The 24,026-nt window shown below is 39.3% G+C and overlaps 1 protein-coding gene across 3 annotated transcripts in view; it reads left to right on the top strand.

The window, feature by feature from the left end:
* Window positions 1–24,026, top strand: part of PHF21B (PHD finger protein 21B) — a 142,356-nt gene that overhangs the window by 107,552 nt on the left and 10,778 nt on the right. For all 3 annotated transcript variants that reach the window (XM_030959388.1, XM_030959387.1, XM_030959386.1), the window contains 5 exons: window positions 6,561–6,911; window positions 8,634–8,756; window positions 13,675–13,726; window positions 19,582–19,658; window positions 22,739–22,793. In XM_030959388.1, the coding sequence (XP_030815248.1) occupies window positions 6,561–6,911; window positions 8,634–8,756; window positions 13,675–13,726; window positions 19,582–19,658; window positions 22,739–22,793 (658 nt within the window). The remainder of the gene's footprint in view (window positions 1–6,560; window positions 6,912–8,633; window positions 8,757–13,674; window positions 13,727–19,581; window positions 19,659–22,738; window positions 22,794–24,026) is intronic.

The following is a 24,026-nucleotide window of genomic DNA, read 5'->3' as shown; positions in this document are numbered from 1 at the left end:
TGTGGCAAAGTTGGTCTACTGCTCCCAGTGCTGGGATGGCCCCTCTGGCAGCCGCCTCCCTACACCTCAAAAGAAAAAAGAGGAATTGTACACGCTTTTTCTTTCTTAAATATGTCATCACAGAGGCATTACTAACTACATCAATTGGCTTAGCAGCACGTCTGTTTTCAGAGCCAGCCTGCAATTGGTTTTATCAGGCATGCAGCTTCTAGCAGATTCCCACAGAAAAATCACTTCTGTGGCTGGCTTCTTCCCTCCTCCAAAAAACCCAAGCCATGTAAGACCAACCCAGTGTTCAAAACATTGATAACATTTTTAATAAAGAGCTCCCACCTGACTGCCTTATGCCAACATCCACAAAAAGCAGAGCTGGCAGATTCCCACTCAAACATCCTTCTCAGCAAAACATCCATTTCTCAGCAAAACATCCATTAGTATCAAGCAAAGATGAAGGAGAAGAAAACTAAATTAGATTGTTTTGCCTTCTTATAAACTGCCCAGGACTTCTATTAGCTGCATGTCATCTCCTTTACACTTAAGTTAGCAGTCCATGACTAACAACTGAAATACCAAATCATGGCAGGTACACAGCACCTGGGAGATGCCTGATTGAGTGTGTGCAATTTGAACACATGTGAAAATACTGCTGAGTGGCTCCTAGGTGGTGGTGTGTGTAAACTGAGAGACCAGGGTTTGTTTTGAGGGGCTTGTTGCAGTTCTGCCCTTGCTGAGTTCTGCTCAATTTTGTTTTGATCAAATTAATGTTTCTTCCCTGGTCTGCTCCATCCAGTGTAGCAGGATTGAAAATGTGGGCTGGAGCTGCTCCTTGGGTTTTGCCCTGCATTTCACAATATCTTTCTGTAGGTTCACAGGCTAATATTCCAGGGATATGCTAAAGAGAGGCCTAAGTTGTATGTGAACATGGGATTCACTTATTCTGGGTCACCTTGCCTGGGCTTTCTACAATGAAGAGTAACTTCCTTTTTATGTAGCCCCATGAAGGGGAAGGAAGAAAAGAAAGAAATCTTCCCTGTGGGGAGAAAATAAACTATGTCTATTTTGACAGTGGTCCTAGACCAGGCTGAAGATAAGAGGAGCTTATTGGGAAAGGAACTAAAATGAACTCAAGTATTTGAGTGAGTGGGACAACCTGGATTTTAGGGATTGTCATTGCTGTAAATTCAAGGAGAAAAATTTTTTTTGCCTAATTTTTACTGATCAAAAAGAAGAGGGAGGGAGTCGGTCCTCAGCTGGCATAAATAGACACAGCTTTATTGAAGTCTGTGTACATCTGTTCATTCTGGTGAAGGATATGATTACCCCATATTGCACTCATTTTATCAGCCATTGCTAATGTTTTCTGTGTAATCCTCTAAAGTTTTCAAGAATGAAAGCTCTGGCTGCTGCTCCCAGCACTTTGCCTCTGTGACATATGAATTGTGCCAAATCCATTTTAAGTTTTTGTTTTCAAGCTCTGAGTACAAGGGTGAAGTGAAAATAAAGTGTGAATAATGGTCTTTCTCTCAAAGGCAATGTGATATTGTGTTGAGCTGAAAAACTTACTTTCATACAGATGGGCCCTGCTAGTATGAAGGGCTGATGGATGCTGAGCATGATCCAGCTGATATCTGATACAGGGGAGGGGAGGGCTCTTCAGTGTTGCTGACAAAGCTAGAACAAGATCCAGGGACTGGAAGCTGAAGTTAGGCAAATTCAACCTTGCTATAAAATGCCAGGCAAAAGCAGAAAAAAAAATTAACAATTTACTGGAGGTCATCATTAAGAAGTCTTTAGTATTTTCTTTTAAAATCAGTCTTCAGTTTCTGGGAGAAATTATATGGCCAGCCTGTGAATTGGAGGATCACAGTGATCCCTTTTGGGTTTGTAATTGAAGTACTCCATGTTAACTTCCCTTTTTTCCTAGGCTTGAGGGAGAACACATTTACCAGAAATGCCCTTAACAATTCTCATAGCACCTGCAGATCTTCACAGATGTAACTGCTCTAATTAAATCCTGTCCTTTAGGACTACATAGGATTGCCCACAGAGATTGGAGGAACTGTGTGACTTTCCTCCCTTCTCCTTTTCCCCCATACCTGTATAGGTTGGATCTTGAGTGCTTCTTTTGTAAGAGATTTTCTTTCTTACCTTATTTTTCTTTACTACAGCAGGTGAGTGGCTCACCTGTTGGGATTGTCTTGGTTTACAAGACAGGTGTCTGCTAGAGAAGGCAGAAAAAGCCTCCCTTGGAATGGAGAATGTAAACCCCCTCCCTCTGGATTATCAAAATCGTGAAATCAAGGGGCTCTCAGACAAAGATATGGGAATAGGAATAACAGGTCTTTACTAGTATGTATAATAAGACAAACAAACAGCAACAACATTGGCTCTAACAACAAACAGAACCCGAACCCAGTCCCAGCCTTTTGAGCTTCATATAGGGACATCTGGATGGAGCTTAATAATATGAGATATACAACAAGTCATGTTAGTCACAGGAGCTGATTCTTTCCTGATCTGAAACTCTTTAAAATATGTTAAATTAGAAGTTGTTGAACAAAAGAGCACTCTGAACATCTCACAGGATTGGGCACTCTCTTATTTCCCTGTCTGAAAAGCAGACAGCTGCCACCTAGTGAGTGCTCAGATTTGAGAATATCTCCTTGAAAAGTGTGCTCGCCTGCAGCTATCTGAGAAGCACTAGTCTGAACATTGCCACAGGAAATGAAATGTTTCTGTTAGTGTGGGTATGGAGGAAACTCAAGAACAACATGGATTTAGGAAATCATTATATTCAAGAAGCAGCTCTCTCTTCTGCATTTTGAGCCCTGGTAGTATCACATTCTGTTTTGACAGCTGTCACAAGTTAAATGAAAGATACTTGGGGAAAGAAGGGTTGAGCCTACAGGAGAATTGTTACTTGCAGCACTTGCCAAGAGTTGAAGTGTTCTTTTGGTAACATACACTCTTTCTCTTTTCTTCTCTTTTGCTCAAGTTTGGTGCCTTTTTTTCTGTAACTCCTGTGACAGGGACTGGTGTTATCCAACCTGTGCTACTTTCAGTAGAAAATTACTTTTTGGTACTGTGTGTGTGCAGTGCCTGTCCTGCCCTAGTTTTATTCCACCTCTTCTTCAGTGATTGCCAGCTTCCAAACTTTTGCTAGTGCCACTGTCCTCCTTTCATCTCCCAAATTTAAGCAACAGTTTTGCCACGAGGGAAAGGAATTTATGTTACCTCTTTCCTTCTTATTTTTTCTCTTCCTAGCTGATACCATTTATCTCCACAAATAACTGTAGCAGTTTGGGATTTTAGGTGACACTCTGCCAAAGGTATTTAATGTAGCTGTTTATTAAATGTTTACACTTATTGTTTATATTCTGAGGAGAACATTCATAGGTGTTGGAGCACAAGGGGCTTCTACATTTGCTTTCTGTTTTGGATTCACACTTGCAGGTCCTTGAAATAAATGTATTTTCACTTTAAATAATTCTAAATGCAACTCAGGAGTACCTGAAACTTTTGTTTCTCTAGTCAACCCTTTTTATTGTTCTGTAATTGCAATAAAATATGGTCTCCCAAGGTTAGGTAAACTTGGCAGGGAGTTTTCAGAGGCTTAGTCCATGAAAACAGCTATCCCTCTTGTGTATCACATGATGGCAGAAAGTGCCCAGCATATGCTCTGTGATGTACCCGTTTGGTACATCCTATCAGATAATTTCAGTGTGCTTTTATAGAGAATTTATAAAGAATTTAGTATTTTGGAAAATTAAGTTTGCAAACTTAATTTTGGAAAATTAAGTTTACAAACTTAATGCTAAATTCTTTATAAAGAATTTATAAAAAATTAGTATTTTGGAAAATTAAGTTTCCAAACTTAATAAGCACTTTATAAAGAATTTAGTATTTTGGAAAATTAAGTTTGTTTAAATATCTGTGCAGGAAGAGCTTATTTTACAGCACAGTAAGATGTGTTCATCCATAACTTGCAGGATGTGTATTATGGGTATGTAGGATTCACTGAGGTAGTACATCATGCAGTAGAAAAGATAATTATATAGCTGTATTATATAGCTATAATTATATATTAAAAGATATTATATAGCTATATTATAATGCTTATATGTAGACATTTAGTTTTAATTAGACTTTTGATTAAGTATAGAAGTGCAATTAAGAGTGACAGATACAGTAGATCCTGGTAGACTACGTGACAGTTTTTGGCTAGAGAAACTCTTGAACTGATGGGTTTAGACCAGTGCTTTGTGCACTACTTTTGAAAATAAGACCATTAACTAATCATGGATATGAAGCTAAGTACAGAGTCCTCCCTAAAACTACTTGACCAAGGTATTTGTCTAGTATCTTAACTAAGCCAGTCAGATAATCATTACATAAAGAAAATGAGCAAAGAACCCTTCAGGTCCTGTCAGGGTGTTTTGACTGTGGTTGTTGGAGTTCTGTGTACTTTTCCATCATTTCACAGCAGGTCTCTGCAGCTTTCCAGTGTCACCCCGAAGCTGTAAGCTGAGCACAGTGGCTTCCTGGCTCTGCATGAGTCTGCAGGACCTTGGGCAAACCTCCTGTTTACCTTTCCATCTACCATGGCTGCTGGCAATGTGACTGTCCCACGCAGGACTGTGCCTCTGGTACTACTTTTGCACTGCTCAGGGGTGCAGGGCTCTGTTGTGGTCTGCAGTGGTGCTGGACACAGCCTTCCCTGAGAGCATCTTGTGCCAAGGGCTGGGAGCCAGGGGAGCACCAGCACACACAGACACACAGAGCAGCTCAGCAGTGAAGGCACAGGAGGGTCCAGGCATGCAGTTCCAATGTGCTTTATTTCAGGCAATGCTGAAGAGGTCCAGGAGCCAATGACAAAGACGAAGGAGAGTCCAGGGTATAAATACTGGGAAAAAGGGGCTGGAGAAGCGCATCATCCAATGAACTGAGGGCTCAGGGGTAGTACATAGGGATAGGGAATGCCAGGGTGGATAGGTGGGGTTACACAAACCAATGGGAAAGCAGGGAAGGGAGAACTCACCAGAGCATGAACATACAAGGGTAAAAGGGGGAGGGAAGGCCAACGGGCCAATGGGGAGGACAGAACTGGGACAAATTAACATAGTGCTGCAGAGCACGATGGGGGAGGCTTCTTTCCTCACCCTGAGCTGTGAGAAATGTCTGGAGCCTAAGATGCATCTCTCCAGGGCATTATTGTTGTGATGCCTTTCCCCAGTACGCTTGTGGGTGTCCACCGGGGTTCTGTTGGTATTTAGGGGACAGATTACTGAGACCCAGAGAGCTGGCAACGTGTGTGTTGTTGCCCTTAATATTTGCTGTAGGGACAGAAGGGTATGGTTCCTTCTTGACACAATAGAGGATGATGGTCAGCCTTGAGAGATGGTTTTCTGCACACCAGTAAATCCCTGCATTTTTAAAAAATTGTTTACTTAGGCTGAAGATTGAAGTTGGCACCATTTGAAGGGCTCCTGTAGACTCCAGCCTGGTGACACAGGCAGCTGTTTCCCGTGTTTGTCTGTTAGAACTTGTCATTTTGTTTCACAGTATGGAAGGTGCAAGAAGTGACAGGACTAAATAAGCACGGAGGGAACTGACTGTGTTATCAGCTGTGTTAACGAATAAGCTGGGAGTGAAGTTAACTCCATGTGAAGCATTTTAAATTATTTATTTTCAGTCCTTGAGCTGTACTTAACATGTTGTTAAGGCAGAGCCATGTTGACTGGGTAACATTAATTACACCACTGGAAACACATCACATTAGCTGAAAACAATTGATTGCTGCTATCATTCATGGCTCTGGGTAGAGCTCCAGCTGTTGCAAAGCAGGGCAAAGTGTCCTCTTCCATTCCTGGAAGTTCCTCCTGCATCCACCCACAGCTGCAAGTTAGCTCTTTAATTACTGCAACAAAATATGATGTTTGGTGGTTGTGGGTTTCTTGTATCCCTCTCTCTTTTTATTTTTTTTTTGTGAGTTAAGTGATTGTGTGACTGATCTCTTCTCCATTTGACATGGCATGTCTTAAACATATGAGGTTGTTCATTGACCAATCCACCAGTATAAAAGCATATACTTTACTGTCCCTGTAAATGCTTTCTCACAACTCCCTTAAAGATACAGCTCCCTCTCCTTAATTCATAGCTAAAGTGTTGTGTCCTTCAGAACAGGAAATTTTTGCACCTGGGTTTTCCATTCTTTGCAAAGGTTTTGGCTTACACATGGGCAGCAAACAGAGGAGCTGTGCTGCAGGTATGAGCAGAGAGAACTGGATTTGACTTGGCTAGCATTTGTATGGATGTGTGCTGATCAAAATAAGGATTTGACTTTCTTCTCACTTATTTAGCATTGTGGTGAGCTGAGAACTTCAAAATGACCCAGTTGAGAAGAGCTGGGAATATATCTATAAGTGGTGGCTCCTCGGAGTTGCTACCATCTGTTTTTCTAGATGCTCCTGGTCCATGGTGAATGCAATTAGAGATGCTACTGGCAGAACACATGGTGTGCAGTGTTTGTTCACTGATAACACCTGTCTCTCTGTTTGCAGGTTAGGCCAAAGACCCTGATTCCAGACAGCCTCCCAATCTCCCCGTGCAGAGACCAACCTTCCAAGCAGCCTCCCACCTTCCAGAAGGCAACCATAGTGAGCATCAAAAACCCCAGCCCTGCCCTCCCCACCGCCAACAACACCGTCAGCCATGGACAGACGCACAGCAGCCCGTCCCAAAGTGTCACTGAGCCTGCAGCCCTGTCATCCCCTCTGAGTGGTGCTGGGGTGGCCTATGCCATCATCTCCACGTCCCCCAGCAATGCAGCTCCCATCAGCACCAGCGCCGCTGTCTCGGTGGTCAACGACAGCATCAAAGTGCAGCCGCTCCTCATCAGTGCCGACAGCAAGGTGAGTTCCCAGGCAGCAAACACAGCAGCTGTGCTGCAGCTGTGAGCAAATATTGCCCTGGGAGTGTTGTCAGTGGTTCTTCTCAAAGAAAATAATCAGAAAGCAACGGGGGAATTCTTACATGGACACATAGAAGCTAGCGGACTTTTATCTGTGTACAAGCTGTTTTTTACTGAGAACAAAATACATCATTATGTAGACTGATATTAACAGGACTTTCTGTTAATATGAATTTCTCTTTCCTTAAGCCAATCCTCACTAATGAAATCCCTGAATTCTGTACAGGCTCACATTTCCTATGGACTCCCTCTTCAGTGACACAGTGATACTCGGTTTGTTGACTGACCCTGGGAGTACAAAAAATAATCAGAGATTCCCTTCTGCTCTTTCAGGGGAAGACCAAATGAAATGAGAGCTCAGGGTTTCAGAACTCACAGGAGATGAATCAGTAAAAAGAAAAAAATCAAGCTATGAATTACTTCTTTCATCTTTGTACTGCTTTTCAACATTGGAATGCAAGAACTTCACCACTCTTATACCAGATACAGATTCCGTACAGGCTGCTAATGTACCAGGCAGACATTCACTGTAATTTACTACTGAGATCCTGCTACTTTTTGGTCTTGTTGGCAGCACAAGTTCTCATACAGTGCTAAAAAATATATAGGATGTAGGATGGCTTTTGAGGTAAATAAAAGCAGACATCTCTTCCCCATTTCTTTGATATAAATTATTTTCCTCTTATTAAAAATGGCTGCTGGCTCACAAATCCATCCATTTTTGTGCTCTTGAATCTTCTAGAGTGACTGAGCTGAGATAATGTATCTAACATTTAAATAACATTGATTGAAAATTAGCAAGGAAGTAGATGGAAAAGGCCTAGTTTTCAAATCTAATAATCTTTATCTAGAAGGTGATAGTCCTTGGGAAGTCCTTTTGAAGCTTCCACAGTCCTTTTGATTATAGGTATGAATTCATATGTGTAGCTCTGTGGGCAGAAATTCATTCCTTTTAATTTATAGCTTCTAGATAATGTGACCTACATCATGTAAATCAAATTCAAATATAATTCAAATATAAGCAGCTGGATATACTGCCATAAATGTGTGAATGAAATCTGTGTCGTAATTCCTATAGGTTCTAAACAAGACCTAAAGTTAGTTTAAATTAAATTTAATTTTATTTAATTTATGGAAAACTGGACATCCACTGCTTATAACAAGTAAAGGCTGAGGACTGAAGTCTGATCTCAGTTCCATGAGGAATACCTTCTTTCCCATCCCCATTTATTTACTCTGAAAAAACACTGGTATGACTGAGATCAAACTGGGTTTGAAAGCTTAGTAATCCCATCTCTTCTACTTGTACACAAAATAAAATCAAAGGAAAGACCTTAAGATCACTATCACAAGTGCTAAAGCATGGCTTCTCTTCCACTTTCACAAGTCCTCCAAATAGAAAGTGTCCTAATTTTCAGAGGCACTGATCAAGTGACTTAGGCTGCAGCAGGTTTGTAATGCACCAGTAAGAATTAATTTTTAGAAACTTAAGTATGGATTTAGAACCTTAACCTAGGTATCCTGTTGTTTTATGCTTTTGACTTGTGACTTCCATTTCTTTCTTGTAGGCTATCAAGTAACCCTTCAAAGTGGACTCAAAGGTTTCAGGCAGAAAAATCCAGTTCCATATAGTGAATTCTCTTATTTGTACATTGTCTTTTAGGTTATCATTATTCAACCTCAAGTCCAAACCCAGACAGAAAGTAAACTGGAGACAAAGAAATCTCCTGAAGAGTCAGCTCAGGGACTGCCTGCTACCAAAAAGAAAAAGGAGGAAAATCCAGAGGTGATTTTTTTCTTCTTTTAATTTTTTAATAAATGAGCTACAATATGATTAAGTTATGGGGGCCAATCTAAACATTCTTCTTTGTGCATATGAGATTATTTTATTTGTGCTTGTGGTTCTGCCAGCTGTTCATCTCTCCTCTCAGTCTCTGCAATCAGGGTCATTTCCCTGCCAGCGAGTGCCCTGACAAGTTTGGTTTGCACCATTCAAACCTTCCACTGTCACAAAATGTGAGACTTGGAGGTCTCATAATACCTAAAGGTCTCATAATAATCTAGGCACCCCATGGCTGTTGCTGGATTTCTTGTGAAAGGTGTATATACAGCCTTAAGATATTTTCTTTTGTGTTATTAAACATAAGGCATCAGATTTAGAGGCTGTGTATGAGGTGGAATTAACATGTATTTTGTAAACTGAACTTTTAACATCTTCTTTGTAATGAATCTTGCAAATTTTAGATTGTATTAATAGTTTCCTGCATTTGCTGTGTATATGTCTTCCCATATGTATACAGATTCTAGTCTGAAGTACATTAAAATCCTTTAAATTGGGTAAGAGAGTAGAAAATGGCTAATGAGACTAAATCTCTTTTTGGAGTTATAATTTTGATTTAAACTAGAAATATAAACTGCAATTTCTTGTAGAAATAGGGTCCCTCTAACAGACATTTTGGGTTTTGACTGGGTATGTTTACATTATATTAGGTGTATTGGGTGTAATTTTAGGGCAGGTTGAGAAGTTATACAGACTGAATCTGCTTATTTTGTGGAAATGCTCAGCTCCTGTGAAATCTTAAACTTCACTTGTCTAATAAATGTATAGCACAAAAGCATCCTTGGAGCTGTAGGTTTAGGAGGATTATTACAAAATAATGTTACTTGAGGCATGTGGTCAATTTTTTTCATCATTTTAGGAGGTTAATATGGTTAAAAAGTATTAAGGATAAATATTTTAGCCCAAAATATCACAGCTCTATGTAGAAGCTCTGCAAAACTATGCTTGGGAAACCTCCCAAGTTTAAAATCTGACCCTTATATGAATCTTCATTACCACAGAATGATGGGATTGTAGAGTTCTGCTTTGTTTAGACAGGTATTTCCAAAAACTTCTTTATTTTGTAGCACCTTATGGGCAGAAAGACCAGTAGGCCCTGCTTAGAAACAGAATGCTAAGAAGAAAAAACATCAATTTTTCTTTGCCTGTAACTTTTCCCCATGGAAGAATAATGAATAAAAGCCTTCCAGAGAGATGCAGGAGGAGGCAATTGGACTGGGCACACTTTTGATATGGGATTCAGAAATGTGAGATTTTCATTACATTGCTAACTAGAATATCTCAAGAACCTTTTTCTAACCACAGACACTGTTCCTACCCTGTTTACTGGAGCTCTCAAAAACCTTAATTTTCTGGGTAGGGTGCTGACACTGTGCCCTAAACTATGACAGTTCTTTTCATAGATTTGTGGCACAGCCATAAATAGGTAGGTCTAGAGTTAATTTCTTTTGTTCTTTGAAAGTAAACTTTAGTTGATTATCATGTATTTATGCAATTAGTGTAATTAGAACTAACATCATAATTAGTATAAATACATGTAATGACATAAATAGAACATGTAATTACAAAATGAAATGCTTTTATGAAAATCTTTGTTTTGCTTCATGAAAAGACATTCTGTGTATTTCTGAAAGCACTCATTGCTTATAAGCAGATGATTAAGTTTAAAGCAAAAACAGCATGGTATTTTTAAAAAGAAAACAGGCACTCAAGGCGCTTCTCACTTTTATTTATTTTCAAAGCTGAAAACTGAGGCAGGAACTCCAATATGGCACTGTAGAGAACTTAGTTAGGAGAGACTGGGATTTAACAAATTACACTGACAATTTGAAATGAACTAACTAGAAATAACCAGATTTACCAGTACCACGAATCCCACATGCAGTTACTGAGTGTACCAGAACAAACAGAGAAAAGCAAGGATAATTACTGTCTTTAGCTCCTGGCTTGGTCATCCTGCTGGTGAGCCCTGAAGCTGATCATGGACTGAGGAGGAGGAGAAGGCCACCCACTCATTCCCATCAGCAGGAGATGGAGAACAATGGTGATGGATCCAGTGGTGAGCCTTCTCCCACCAGGATGACTTCTGTAAAGAAATGGAATAATTACAAAAGGGAGCTGCTCCTCTGGGGAGAAAATATCCTGGACGTTATTTTTTGTGGGTTTTTTGTTCATTTTTTGGGGGGAGGTTAATCTTTTCTTTTTTTCTTGAAGAGACCTGAGTTCGACACAGAGAGAAACAGAATTCTGCCAAAACCATTTTGATCATTTAACAATTCATATTAGCAAACTATCTGGCAACACTTTCATTCTAAAATGTTTTTATCAAAAAGAAAAAATACTGCCATAAATGCTGGTTATTTAGTTACTGGTGTTCTAATTCTTCCTGAGCACGAGAGAGACACATGGCAATTGTGAACTAAATGCTAGTATTAAACCTGGATTGAAAATCTGGAGAAAATGAAGCCTTGCCTTTGTAACTTCCTCTACAGAGGACAAACAATAGACCCTGTGACATTTGAAATAAAAGTTTTGCAGTGGAAGTCAGATTTTGAGTGGCATCCAATCAACAGCAGAGATGTGAAATAGCAAAACCCATAAAAACAAATAGGCTGTTAATATAATATGCTTCTTCAAAAGAATACAGCCTGTACTGGGATTTTTTTAAAAGGAACCATCTTTCAAGTAACTATAAAAACTAACACTTCCTGTGTTTAATCATGAGATAATTATCAAGTCCACTTGTGATGGCTCTTCATATTTTAAGCAAGTATGTTGCATTTGGTTAGATACATATTCAAACAATTTCAGCATGAAGAGAGGAAATTGTTTAGCAGACATTGCAGTACACAAATTTCAGTTGAGGCATCAGAAAATGTGTGCTTTCCCTACAGTTTAATGTTGGGGTGATGCAAGAATTCTGCACTCCATTGAGAAAACACACATTAACCATTCCAGCTTCCTGGTTCTATCCCTAAAATTGTCATTACTTTTGCTCACAGTGCTGAGAAGTATCCTGCCACTGTTACTTTTTGACAGGGCTGAGGTGAAGCTTGTAATCCTAATCAGTTGGATAATTTTCTTCTCAGATCTGCACAGTGGATCAAATATTCATCTTTTCCTTCAGGTGTGGGGCCCCTACTGTGCCTGGCTGGTGTTTCAGGCATGTAAGGAGTGAATATTACTGAAATCAAGGTCTGACTTGCAAATGAACACGTGTGTGTAATTACCACTGATATGGAAGGCAGAAATACAGTGTGAATATATCTAAATTGCCAGTGAGGAAATTCTACACCACCATTTTTTAATCTACCTGGAGAGAAGGAATCTCTTGAGGTTGTGGAAAGGAAGTATTTCTGTCTTACATGGGTGTTAGTTCATCTGTTTGACAAAGGTATTTTCACAGATGCATGAGTGGTAGAGATGTCCAATCCTAACCCTCTGATTTTGATGAACCCACCCAATAGTTAGCTCTTTTCATCTACAAAATAAGGAATTTTTTGCTTCCACAATTTCACTAAGTGAAAGTCAAAATTGAAAAGAAATTGTAGTTCTGGTGACTTACTAGATGATTTTATCCTGAAATGAAATATTAAATCATCAGGCATTTCACAAAACAAGAAGGTCAGACTAATTTTGGCTTGGAAGTGTTGAAACATGTTCTCCTGACACTCTTTGAATGAAACGATGGTTTGACCTTCTACTGCTTAAACACTATGTTTTAGTTGGACTTAAATCTAAACATTTTATTTGAGGTATGATAATTGCATCTTCCTATGGTCTTTGTACACTTCCTCAGACTTGGACTGTGGGCTTTGTTTGCTTGGATTTCCCAAGAGCTTGAGTTTCACAGTCAGATTGTCTCTCCTGTGGAACTGAACCTCATGAAAATCCAACAAGATCATTCAGCACAGCAGAAAGAGGAGGCCCCCAAAGCCCCACAAATGTGACTGAAAACCAAGGAGTTCAGTTCAGTTTGGGCTTGGAACAACACAGTGTTATTTCAGTTTTCATCAAAAACATGCGATAAAAACTTCAGCAAAACCTTTCTGCAAGGAAACATTTTCCAGTGAGAAATTACTGACAGAAAATTTAGAATCTGCTCAAATACTTGTCCTGTCACTGCATCAGCATGTTCTGAAGATTTTTTAATTATGAAGATACGTTTTGTGCATATATAGTTTAGAAGAGTTGTGAATAATGTTTTAGATCAGATTTCGTGCTGCAAAAGGAGTTCTCCAGTATCAGTGGGAGATGTTTGTTCACTCCCCATTGAGAAAAAATGTTGGATCAGTATATATCTTCACAATCCGTGCACATGATGTTGCTTTTAAAACTTGGGAAGAGAAATTTTTGGGAGTTTTTTTGGTTGGTTGGTTGGTTTTGGTTTGGTTTTTTTTTATGGGAAGGGACTTTCAATATACTTCTGATGTCTGATGTTGTACAGTTCATGCTTGTTTCACTTCATACAGCTTGCTCATATCCAATAAAAGCAGTGTGTCATGTCCAGATTGTAAAAAATAATACAAAATTACTTCACTAAAGAACTGAGTAACAATCCAGCTAGCAATGTGAAATTGAACTGATTGAATTGCCTGAATATTGGTCATGTGCTGTGTAAGATCAGGAGTCATTTAGCACTGACTTCAGACATCTTTGAACTGCTTGAGTTTATATAGTCATATAGGAGAACCAGGCATATCTCAAGCAAATCTTCAGTTAAAGTTCTTTACATTACTATGCATTCAAATAAGATAAATTTCTAAAAGAATTTTACTGGGTTTATTCTGTCAATGCTAATTTTATTTATTTGCTTAGCATGATCATTATAATAGAAAATCTAACCCATTTATTTTTTCCTTAGAAAATTGCCTTCATGGTAGCACTAGGACTGGTTACAACAGAACATTTGGAAGGTAAGGTGGCATATGTTGATTTACAGTTTTGAGTGAAATCTTTTCTGCTGGCTTCTCTGCCAGAGCACATTACTGAGGATTGTGTTCAGATGGCTTTTGAATCTCTCCAGAGAAGGAGATTCCACAGCCTCTCTGGGCAATCTGTTCAATGTTCTGTTACCCTTCTGGAAAAGAAGTTCTTCCTCATGTTCAGGATGAACTTCCTGGGCATCAGTCTCTGCACCTTTCCTCTTGTCCTGTTGCTGGGTACCATGGAGCACAGCCTAGTCCATGCTCTGATCCCTGAAGATATTTATACACATCTACAAGATTCCCTCTCAGTTTTTCCTTTTCTTGTTCTCTGAAGGGCATGAAAACTGCAAAAAAAAAAAAAGAGAAAATGAGATGAAAGGTTATCTTTGCACAGTTGTGCCTTTCAGTCTCACAGTAGTGGGTGACCATACAAGCTCAAGGGGCACAAGGGCTGGCCCTGCAGCCACCAGCCTGCTTGGCACAGGCTGGTATTTGGGCTCACTCAGTCATCATGGTCCTTTAAAAGATGTTAAGATCTGGAAGAAACAGTGAAACAAAAATCCTGCAAATGCTCTGACTGCCACTGATCTGGTTAATGGATCTGTGAGGTTCAAAGATGTTTGCCCAGATATGCACCAAGTGCTCTCTGCTCTCTCCCGTGTGACAGGCTTTCATTTTTGAGTGGATTGTCTGTCACCTCTAGAGTTCCACAGAATAATATGTAAAATAGTGGTGAAAATCTGGCATTTGTTTTTTAAGATTTTACTTACTTAAGACTACATCTCACAAAGAATTCCTTCCCTCCCTTTTCCCCACTTAGCCAAAAACTTAACAGACTTCCCATCGAATCCTGTGTTTGCATGAGAGCATCTAGCATGTCTTCTCAGGCTCCTGAATATGACTTCAAACAAATATTGCACCTAAGCTAAAATCAACACCACATCCTTTTCAGTTTCCTTCTCCAACCTTCAAAACATAGCTTGCAAAAATTAGCAGATTTGTCTCTTTCTTTGCCTCAGCTTTGTTGTTCTGAAATTAGAGATGAGAGGGGGAAAAAAAGAGTTTGTTTAGCAAATTTGCCAGTGGCATGAGACAAGTTGGGGTGGCAGAATTGTTCTCATGGGCAGAGATGATGCAGCTGTTTTGAAGAAAAGATCTGCACCCTGATGGTTTTAGCTACAAGCTCAGCTACAACAAGTTGGTGTGATTCCACCAGTAAAAGGAGAGAAAACTGAGATCTGTGTCAGCTGACAGTGATTCTTGATCACAAAAAGTGTTAATGGCAATTGATATCTACCACTCATCCCATGGACCTTAGTAAACAAAATACTTAGGAATTTCCAGTGCACTGAGTTTAAGTTTTATGTGCTTTAGACTCAGGAACATGCTTAGCTACCTCGCTGTCTCAAGGTATCTACCATTTTTAGCTTGATTTCTTTTTACTAAGATTTCCAGTTCTTTGGTTTTAAGACAAGCTGTGAATTAGTGAGAAAATATATCTGAATTGTAGCGTCTCCTAAGTATATGCAGCAGGTTTCCTGTGGGTCTTGTTTCCATTTTTCAGTGTTTTTCCTCTTTAAATCTGCATTTTAAAATATAATTTAATGTCCCAGTGACTGAGAATTTGAAAGCAGTTTAAAGAAGTTTTAAGCCTTCATAATTTTTAATCCCTTTATGGTCATGGATTGAAATGGAAATCAAAAAGCTACGACGATTTGGGGAAAAGATTTATAATCCAAAAAGTGAAAATGATGATTGCTTCTTGTTTTCTTTGTCTAAGGAAAACAGGACAACATTTGAATTTATGCGGAAATAAAAATTATGCTTACAACAGAGAGGACTTAATTTTGAATAACTCTATACCCTTTGATTTTATTGAAACTAATTATTTGTGTGGATTTATTGCTTATGTTCAAAATGCCAAGCAGTGTTCTTCTCTGTTCTACACCAAATGTGGAGATGCTCATTTTAAACCAAACTGCTACAACACTCACCATGCAGAATCAATTCTTGACGATAAATTCACATTTTATATTTCTACTAGCATTAAATAAATGGTTCCAGCCAAGAGCTATTTACTATGGAAAGGATATTTTTTCATCAAAATTGGTGGTTACAATTGTCAGAGATTTCCTTATAGCTTTCACATGCTAAAGGTTATTATTTTACTGTGTCATGTTTACTGTTATCAGTCATTGCTATTTATCAGAAGCAGTGGTCATTACACAGTTCAGTTTATTTTAAAACTTCTAATTATTTATCAATTTCACATTTTTGGAATTTAACTCTATCAAGATTGGATCATTAAAAGCTTATTCATTTAGTATCTCTAATTCACAATGTTACAGTTTTTCTTAATTTTATTCATTAATTTTCTGGTGATGGGCTGTGATCCACTTATATGTGTATTTCTCTATCTGCCTAGAAGTATTTTCCACACAAGCATTCCCTACCTGGGGAAAGAGCTCAGTTCTGCAGAGCCTGAGTGTGAGGCATCTTTACCAGTAAATGAACACAGCTGCTTCCACTGACTGACAGTCTGCAAGGTGCAGCTTTCCCTGAAGAAAATTCCCATCACAGGCTTCATAGAATGACCATGCAGAGTGTTTATTGGTGAAGGCAGCACCTCACTGGAGTCTGGCCTCCAACATAAAGCTGTCTTTAAATTCATCCATCTTTGTCAAATGTATTACAGTTTAATTTTTCCTGTTTGGTTTCTATTTTTTTAATTGATAAACTAAGGAATAAGACAGCTCAATTCTGTGATGCAGTGCATGGTTGTAACTTATTGAATCTCTTTCTCTAGGCTATTAGAAACAACTTTTAGCATTACAATTTTGTTAAAAAAAAGGTAGAAAGCAAAACTTTAAAAGAAGGACCTTTAGTTCAGGTCACTCTAAGAATGCATATCTTGGTCTGTCTAGATTACTGAAATATTTATGATTTCATAAATTGAAACAAATTTAATTTAACTTTATTGCATCCTGTTCTGAAAAGTATGCAATATTTTTTTTAGCAGAAGTGACAAGTAACAAAAGACAGCACACCAGTGTATGATTTTGCTCTGTCTAGGTGTAATTATTGACAGAACCAGTCCACATGTACATAGATGCATTTGTTTCCACTAAAAAAGTGCTCTCCCTCCCTGAGGGCTGCATAGGGCATTGTACATCTTGAGATGTTTCCATTCATTACCCTCTCTCTCTCTTTCTCTCTTTCTCTCTTCTTTTCCATCTATTCCCACTGCTATTACTTTTTGTCCCAGCCAGCTCTTATCTCTGTACCATAGCAATGCCTCTTCCAGACCTGCATTCCAAGCATCTGCCCTATGTGTGATTCAGACACTGCCAGATATTTTCTGTTGCCTTGGTGAGAGCATATACCAAAGAAAATTTCTATTTAACTTGGGACCAAGAAGGACAGAGAGCAACAGATCCATCACTGTCCTTTTATGGGATGCTTGGCCCAGTTACATCCAAAGAAAACTCTGCTGCATTGAATTCTTTGTTTCTTTTTTTGGGCCATTTAAAGTCCCAATCTTGAATCCCTGTGACCACTTCTGGAAGACCAAGCCTGCCCTAACTCCATTTTTTTCTCTGCACTGCCATGGCAGTGCTGAGATGCTGCAAGCCCTGAATTCACTGATAAGGGTCCTGAGCCTGGCTGCAGGAGCCACAGCTCCAGCTCACACTGCTGAGACCAAGGAAAAGAGTCAGCTGAGGGCCAATTCCTGTTTTATGGCTGCACCAAGGCTCCTCAGTTGTGACATCTCTGTTACCTTTGGGTCTTGAGAGCTTTTCCCTTAGGAGAGCTGTCACTGGCATCAAGAACAGCACTGCTTTTTTGTGGCTTTGAGAGGCCACTGGATGTAGCACTCACCCTGCTGCTGAGGCACCATTCCCCTTTAGATGCTTTCAAAGAGCCTGGGAGCTTCAGGATGGATATTTCAGCATAGACACATGAGCATTTCATAGGAAATATTTTCACAGTAGGACAGAACTGTTTCCCAGACAAGATCCTGTGTTTTGGAGTCTGCATAGCCTGAATGATGTTAATGTGATGTTACAGTGGTTACAGCCAAAGCACTTATCTCACATCCTAGTGCAGCTTCAGATCGCACATTTCTTGGTGGTGAGATTCTGTGCAGCCCCTTGAGTCACATGGCAGCTTGTGACTGTGCTATTTCAAGTTCCCTAGGGGAAGACACCTTCTGAACATGAGAGATGACATGTCCCTGTGCCATAGGAAGACCCAGCTAGTAGTTACTCTCCTTGTCCATGTAGTTTCCTTCTGATGCATCCATCACCAAGCACAGTGGCTTACCCAATACTCTTTCGTGAAGGGAAAGTTTTAAATCCATTCTTGGAAGTTTTAAATGCAATCTTGGAAGTTAGGCCAGTACAAAACCCATATAAAGTGTTGGCCTCATCTTCAGGGACACCTTGTCCAAGACATGACCAAAAATACTGACACCCTGTACTGTAACAGTGCTTAAAATAGTATATGGGAATGATCAACACTTGAAAAGGTGCTGAAAACCAGAACTAAGTGCTGGGGATCCAGTCTCCAAGTATATAAACACCCTGAAAGCTCACCTGTATCTTACTGTTGGATTACAGGTGGGAGATCTTGCTCAGTACCCTGAAGGCCATTTTCTGGTGCTGAGTGTGTTTTGAGATAGACCTCTTCAGCTCAGATATTGAGGAAAGACACCAGACCTCCTGGATAATCAGATGGTGTCCTGAGTTTCTGTTGGGTGGGCTCCAGGGCCTCTGGGCTGAAGAGAAGATCCTCCTGCCAGTTCCTCTCCTTCTGAGATAGAGCAAGACAGAGCAGAGGTATCACCGCCATGGGGTCATTTAGACTACCCTCTGGTACCTCAGCACAAAGTCTGAGCTTTACTTTACAATATTCGCATACAATTTGCCACATATTTATTTACCTTAACATATTCTATTTTGGCATAGAGCACACACTTCATGTCATGGGATGGACGCTGTGGCTCTCCTTGCTAAAGTGTGTCTGGGGTTTATAATCAAAATAATGGGCTCTAAAAGACATGCTTGTAATAATCTCAGCTTTCTGAACTGACGTCAAGAGCTGGAGAAGGAAATTCCATATGATGTAAATGGAATCTTGGCTCAGATCAAAGTACGTTAAACCTACAGATTTCTGTGGCTGAATAATCTGCTCCATCTCTCTGTGTTTACAGAGTTGTGCGCATGGCTGGTGGTTGCTAAACACAGTCCTCAGCATGTGTCATCTTCAATAGGTGTCACCATTTAGTGGAAGGGAGTTGTGGAAGTTTAGTGGAAGCAAGAAATGGGCTGCAGTCCAAGGAGCCCATCTGTGTGCTGGTGTTTGCAGTGACACAAACATGCACATATGACTCCTAATGACATTTTGCAAGCTCAGGATTATGAAGTTGTATTCTGGGTGGATAAATCATCATACCCTGGTTGGAACTGAATCCAGCTGTGCCGTTTCAACTATGCTTTTTCTAACCTCCATGGAGGAGAGTACTTTGAGGTCTCTGATGATGCTTGCTGAATATGTGTCTGAAGAGATCATAATAAAATTCTTGTAGAGCAGCAGAAGTCTACCTTGAAGGAAGAAAAAAAATTAAAAATGCCTGTGAATCTCACAAGGAAAAGCTTAATGATATCAAACCTTGAACTGCAGCAAATATCAATGCTGATGCAACCCAATTATACTTTAGAAAATGAAACAGAACACAAAGCTCAAGGGGCTGAGGGTAAGATCATTTTGCTTAACAAGTCATATCTACATTTTTCCCTGATGAATGAGAAATTCACAGTTCATGTTCCTTTCCATGGTTACAGAAATCCAGAGCAAGCGTCAGGAAAGAAAGAGAAGAAGCACAGCAAATCCAGCCTACAGTGGACTCTTGGAAACAGAGGTACTTCATCATTCACTTTTTATACCACAGTTCCATTTCATATCAATAAAAGGTCTAAGTGTTTCTTACTACAAAAATGTATGTGAATGCAGAACCACAGCTACTTGTAAAGAGATCCTGATGTAGAAAAGAAAGAAAATATCTCAGTGGCTAAGCAACAGGTTTTCACCACACAACATCACTTGCTCCAAACTAGAATTCATCTTAGTTTTAATAAAGTCCAAGAGAACTAAATTAATGTGGGACCTAATTACTCTTTTATCTACAAAGGCAGTCCCTTTAGATCATAACTGAAGTTACGAAGTGCTGCATTATGTTCAAATGTGCATTGCTATTTCTCTTTTCTTATGTGCCAAACAATAAATTCTCTAATATGCCATATAATAATAATCATCATCATCATCATCATCATCATCATCATCATCATCATCATCATCATCATCATCATCATCATCATCTTTGCTTTTTTTAATTTGTGGCATTCATAAAAGGGGTATGCTGATTTAAGAATCAGTGTGGTCTGCAGAGGGTATAGAAATCTGCATAATAAATATAATAATGCATTATTAAAAATAAAATGCTCTGGATAATCTCTGTTGCCTGTTACACTTACACTATTGCATTTATAGCTGTATCACAATTGGTCCTGCCTAATATTGGACTGCAAGCTTGGTATAAAAGTAGCATATAAATAGGCTTAACATTTTATGGATTTTTTTTCTTTGTTTCTAAACAAACATATATGCATTTATTCAGCTAATTAAAAGTTCACATTTAAAATTTCAGCACAGTTTGGGTTTACTGTCTGAACTTTCTACTGGGATGAAAGTCAGTTGCAGCCAGCTCTCCATTTAAGCAAGGCCTCTCTGTGTTCTGAGTCCTCTAAGCCTAAAAGTGACTGTTCTTTATTTAAGCAAAAGTGATGCAGAATTTCTGGTATGCCAGTATTTCAGATTTCTGTCTTCGTTGGCAGATAGCAAACAGATGAGGCTAAGAAACACACTGCTGCAATCAAACTGCTGAGTTGCTTGATTGTTCTTTTTTTTGGAAGCATTGGAGATTTTTATACTCCAGAGCAGCTCTGGGCACTTGAGTTCTTCAGAATTCCTCAACTATTTATTTTCAGTGCAAATACTGATGTCCATATGTGCAGTATTTACCACAGTAGGAACTTTAGCCTTGCTAGCATTAAATCTGTAGCTCTTTAGACATTTTTGTCCTGATTATTAAAATATTTGCAGCAGAGTTTTGTGGCTGTAGCCAGATTGGTGTTTGTGGCAAAATCTGTTACCTTGGATGGGGGGAAGTGGAGATGGCCTAGGTCTACTGCACCCCTAGTTCATGTTTCTCATCATATCTATTCTCAAAAGCATATGCTTGAATGAAGGATGGCATGGAGAAAGAAGTGTCTGTGAAGGACTCCTGTGGCTGATCAGCTGTGTCCTCATTAGGAGCTGTCATTAACTACTGACCATGGGGAATGTCATTCAAGTAAAATGGAGGCAGATGTTTTTTCTCTAATCAATTAGCTGCTCAGACTGGTTTGCTAATCAGGGAGTTGAGGTATTGGTGGCATTTCAGGCATTTTGGTGCAGTTTAATTTAGTCTACTGAATGATCTTTAATTCATGATTGTTTAAATTGAAATTGCATATAAATTAGACCTTTTATTTGCCAACACCCCTCAAAATGGCAGGAGTTCAGCATTTGTAGTGGTGATACTAACTTTGCAAAAATATGATCATGGCCTTTTGTCTTCACTTGAATGGTGTGCTTTTTCTTCTCAAAGCTTTTTTTGTTAAAAAAATGAGATAACATTTTATTTTCATAGCCTCAGTAGCCTTTTTTTTCATAGGAAAGGGTTACATTTTGGGCTGATTAATTTTTGAATAAAGAAACATCTATTCAAAGTTCATTAACAGACTGGCAGGCACCCATCTATAAGAGAATAGTTGGTTCACCACAGAATAAGAAATTTAGTAGCAAAACCCCTCTAATTTTCTTCCAAGCTGAATGTGACAACATCTAATGGAGGAAAATGGTGCAGTTTCCAGTCCTGCTGCACAAGCATTGGATGGCTCAGAGGAGCAATTTGGGGTTGTCCAGACTATTAATGAAGCCAGGCTTGCTATTGACCACAGCTTGTGCCATCAGACAAGGCTGGCCATGGGCTGAATTAGATGAATTAAACATCTCAGACAGGTTTTCAGTGCTCTCTGTCTGTAAGTTTGGTGATCTCAGCAGGTTGAAATCACTGCCAGCTCCTCAAGGTCCTGCACAGTCACTTCTGAAAGGGAAATATTTTGCTAAGGCCCTCACTTGTTGCTTGCAAATGCAGTATGTTCCTCTGAACTGTAGGCAGATGTCACAAAGGTAGTAGTGGTTTTCCTGCTGGTGAGAAATCCATCACCATTTCTATATGTGCAAATAAAAATAGGCATCTATATATATGCCTGCAGGTTTTTGAAGAAAGAAACATCCATTCAAAGTTCATTAGCAGACTGGCAGGCACCCGACTATAAGAGAATAGTTTGTTCACCACAGAATAAAAAATTCAGTAGCAAAACCCCTCTAATTTTATATATATATAATAACCCAAAATGTAACCCTTTCCTATGAAAAAAAAGGCTATTGAGGCTATGAAAATAAAATGATATCTCATATTTTCAGTGCATATATATAGATGAAGGTGAGAAACCCATCACCATTTCTATATATGCAAATAAAAATGTCATCTCACAGCAACAATTTTCCCTTATGGACATTGTTGGGCTTGGAGTTAGTTTTGCTGTAGTCTTGCTCTTACCAGCCAAAGCAATGTATCCTGCAACCCCATCAATAACATTCACAATTTGTATTTCTCACTTCTTAATAAAATCTAATACACAATAAACTGCTGTATGAAAAACTTGTTAGAAAGCTAAATCATGCAACTGTTTGTCTGGCTGTGTCAGTGGTCTCTAAGTAGCTTTTGGAGAGCTGGTTAGGTGTGAGGTAAGCCCATGCAGATTGAAAATGTGAAATGTAAGAGACAACCAGAGCACTGCAATGACATGGGGGTTGGTTTCTTTTCCCTTGTAGAGGAAACGCCTTGCATCGAATTATTTGAATAACCCATTGTTCCTTTCAACGAGAGGTAAGCATATTTTTAAATGAATATACTACTCTTCTAACGATGTGTTAAAAATTTATTAGTAGGATTTCATATGAGTTACTGTTAGGATACCACAGGGCAGTACTTTGTGTAATGCCCCTGTATTTTTTAATGTGGAGTGAAAAGAAATTGTTTGCCTGCTAAAACAATGAAAGGGTAAGCCTAAAGGTCACAGTTCTGTAGAGATGGATCCAAAACGTCCGCAATCTGTGGAAAATCTGATCTCTGGCACTGTTTTGGTTTGAAAAGACAGGTGTCTGCTAAAGAAGGCAGGAGCCTGCCCTGAAATGGAGAATGTAAACCCCTCCCTCTGAATTATTATAATATTGAAATTAAAGGGTTCTCAGGCAAAGATATGGGACTAGGAATAACAGTTCTTTCTTAGGGGGAAAAAATAGAAATGCAGTAATACAAAACAACACTGACTGAGTAGAATAGGCCTTGACACCGTGGGTGTTGGTAGGAGTTGGTAGCCACCATTCAATGGTGGCTGCAGTCCTCCTGCAGTGACAGATGTGGTTCTGTTGGAGCAGTGATCCTGTAGAATGATGGAGTTTTCTGAAGATCCAGTGGTGCTGTAGATGGGCCTGGTCTTCCTCTGGGAATCTAGTGGAGGAGAAAGCTGCTCCTCTGGGAATCCAGCAGAAAAGGCTGATTGTGGTGTTCTAAATCTCAGATTATATCCAGGTAGGAATGCTTGGCTCCTCCCCCTGGGCAGAGCATCTCATAATGGGATTGTGTAATTTTTATTAGTTATACAGTGAGACTTAATGGCTCATTAACAGACGATATTTCTTGGAGGGAGGCTTGATTGTGCAGGAGATAAAGAAAACTGCCCCACCTGGTTTTAATGGTTGGCCCAATTAACAGAAGATAACTGCCCCACCTCTAACAGATGGCAATAGATTACACACCCCCAGACACACCTTGCAACCTAAGACAGGCACTTTAAGCATCATGCAGTGAGAAAACTGATTGAAGAAAGTAGTGTTGCCAACCCCAAGTACTTAAAAATACATATTAAAAAATAATTACTATTTTAGGCTTTTCATTTGCCTCTTCCCACCAGCTTTAAGAAACTGCTCTTCATCCTCAAGCACCAGAAATTTCCCACAACTTTTGCTTCAATAACAAGGGTTGAAAGCCAGTTTTTCTGATTCCAAGAAGTAGAGTCATAAATCTAGACCTGATGACCTTTAAGATGCCTTCCAGTCT

The sequence above is a fragment of the Camarhynchus parvulus genome, chromosome 1A (genome assembly GCF_901933205.1).
Source record: "Camarhynchus parvulus chromosome 1A, STF_HiC, whole genome shotgun sequence".
In the NCBI taxonomy this organism is placed as follows: Eukaryota; Metazoa; Chordata; class Aves; order Passeriformes; family Thraupidae; genus Camarhynchus; species Camarhynchus parvulus.
The sequence above is the reverse complement of the archived record's forward strand: the minus strand, read 5'-3'. Positions and strand labels throughout refer to the sequence as shown.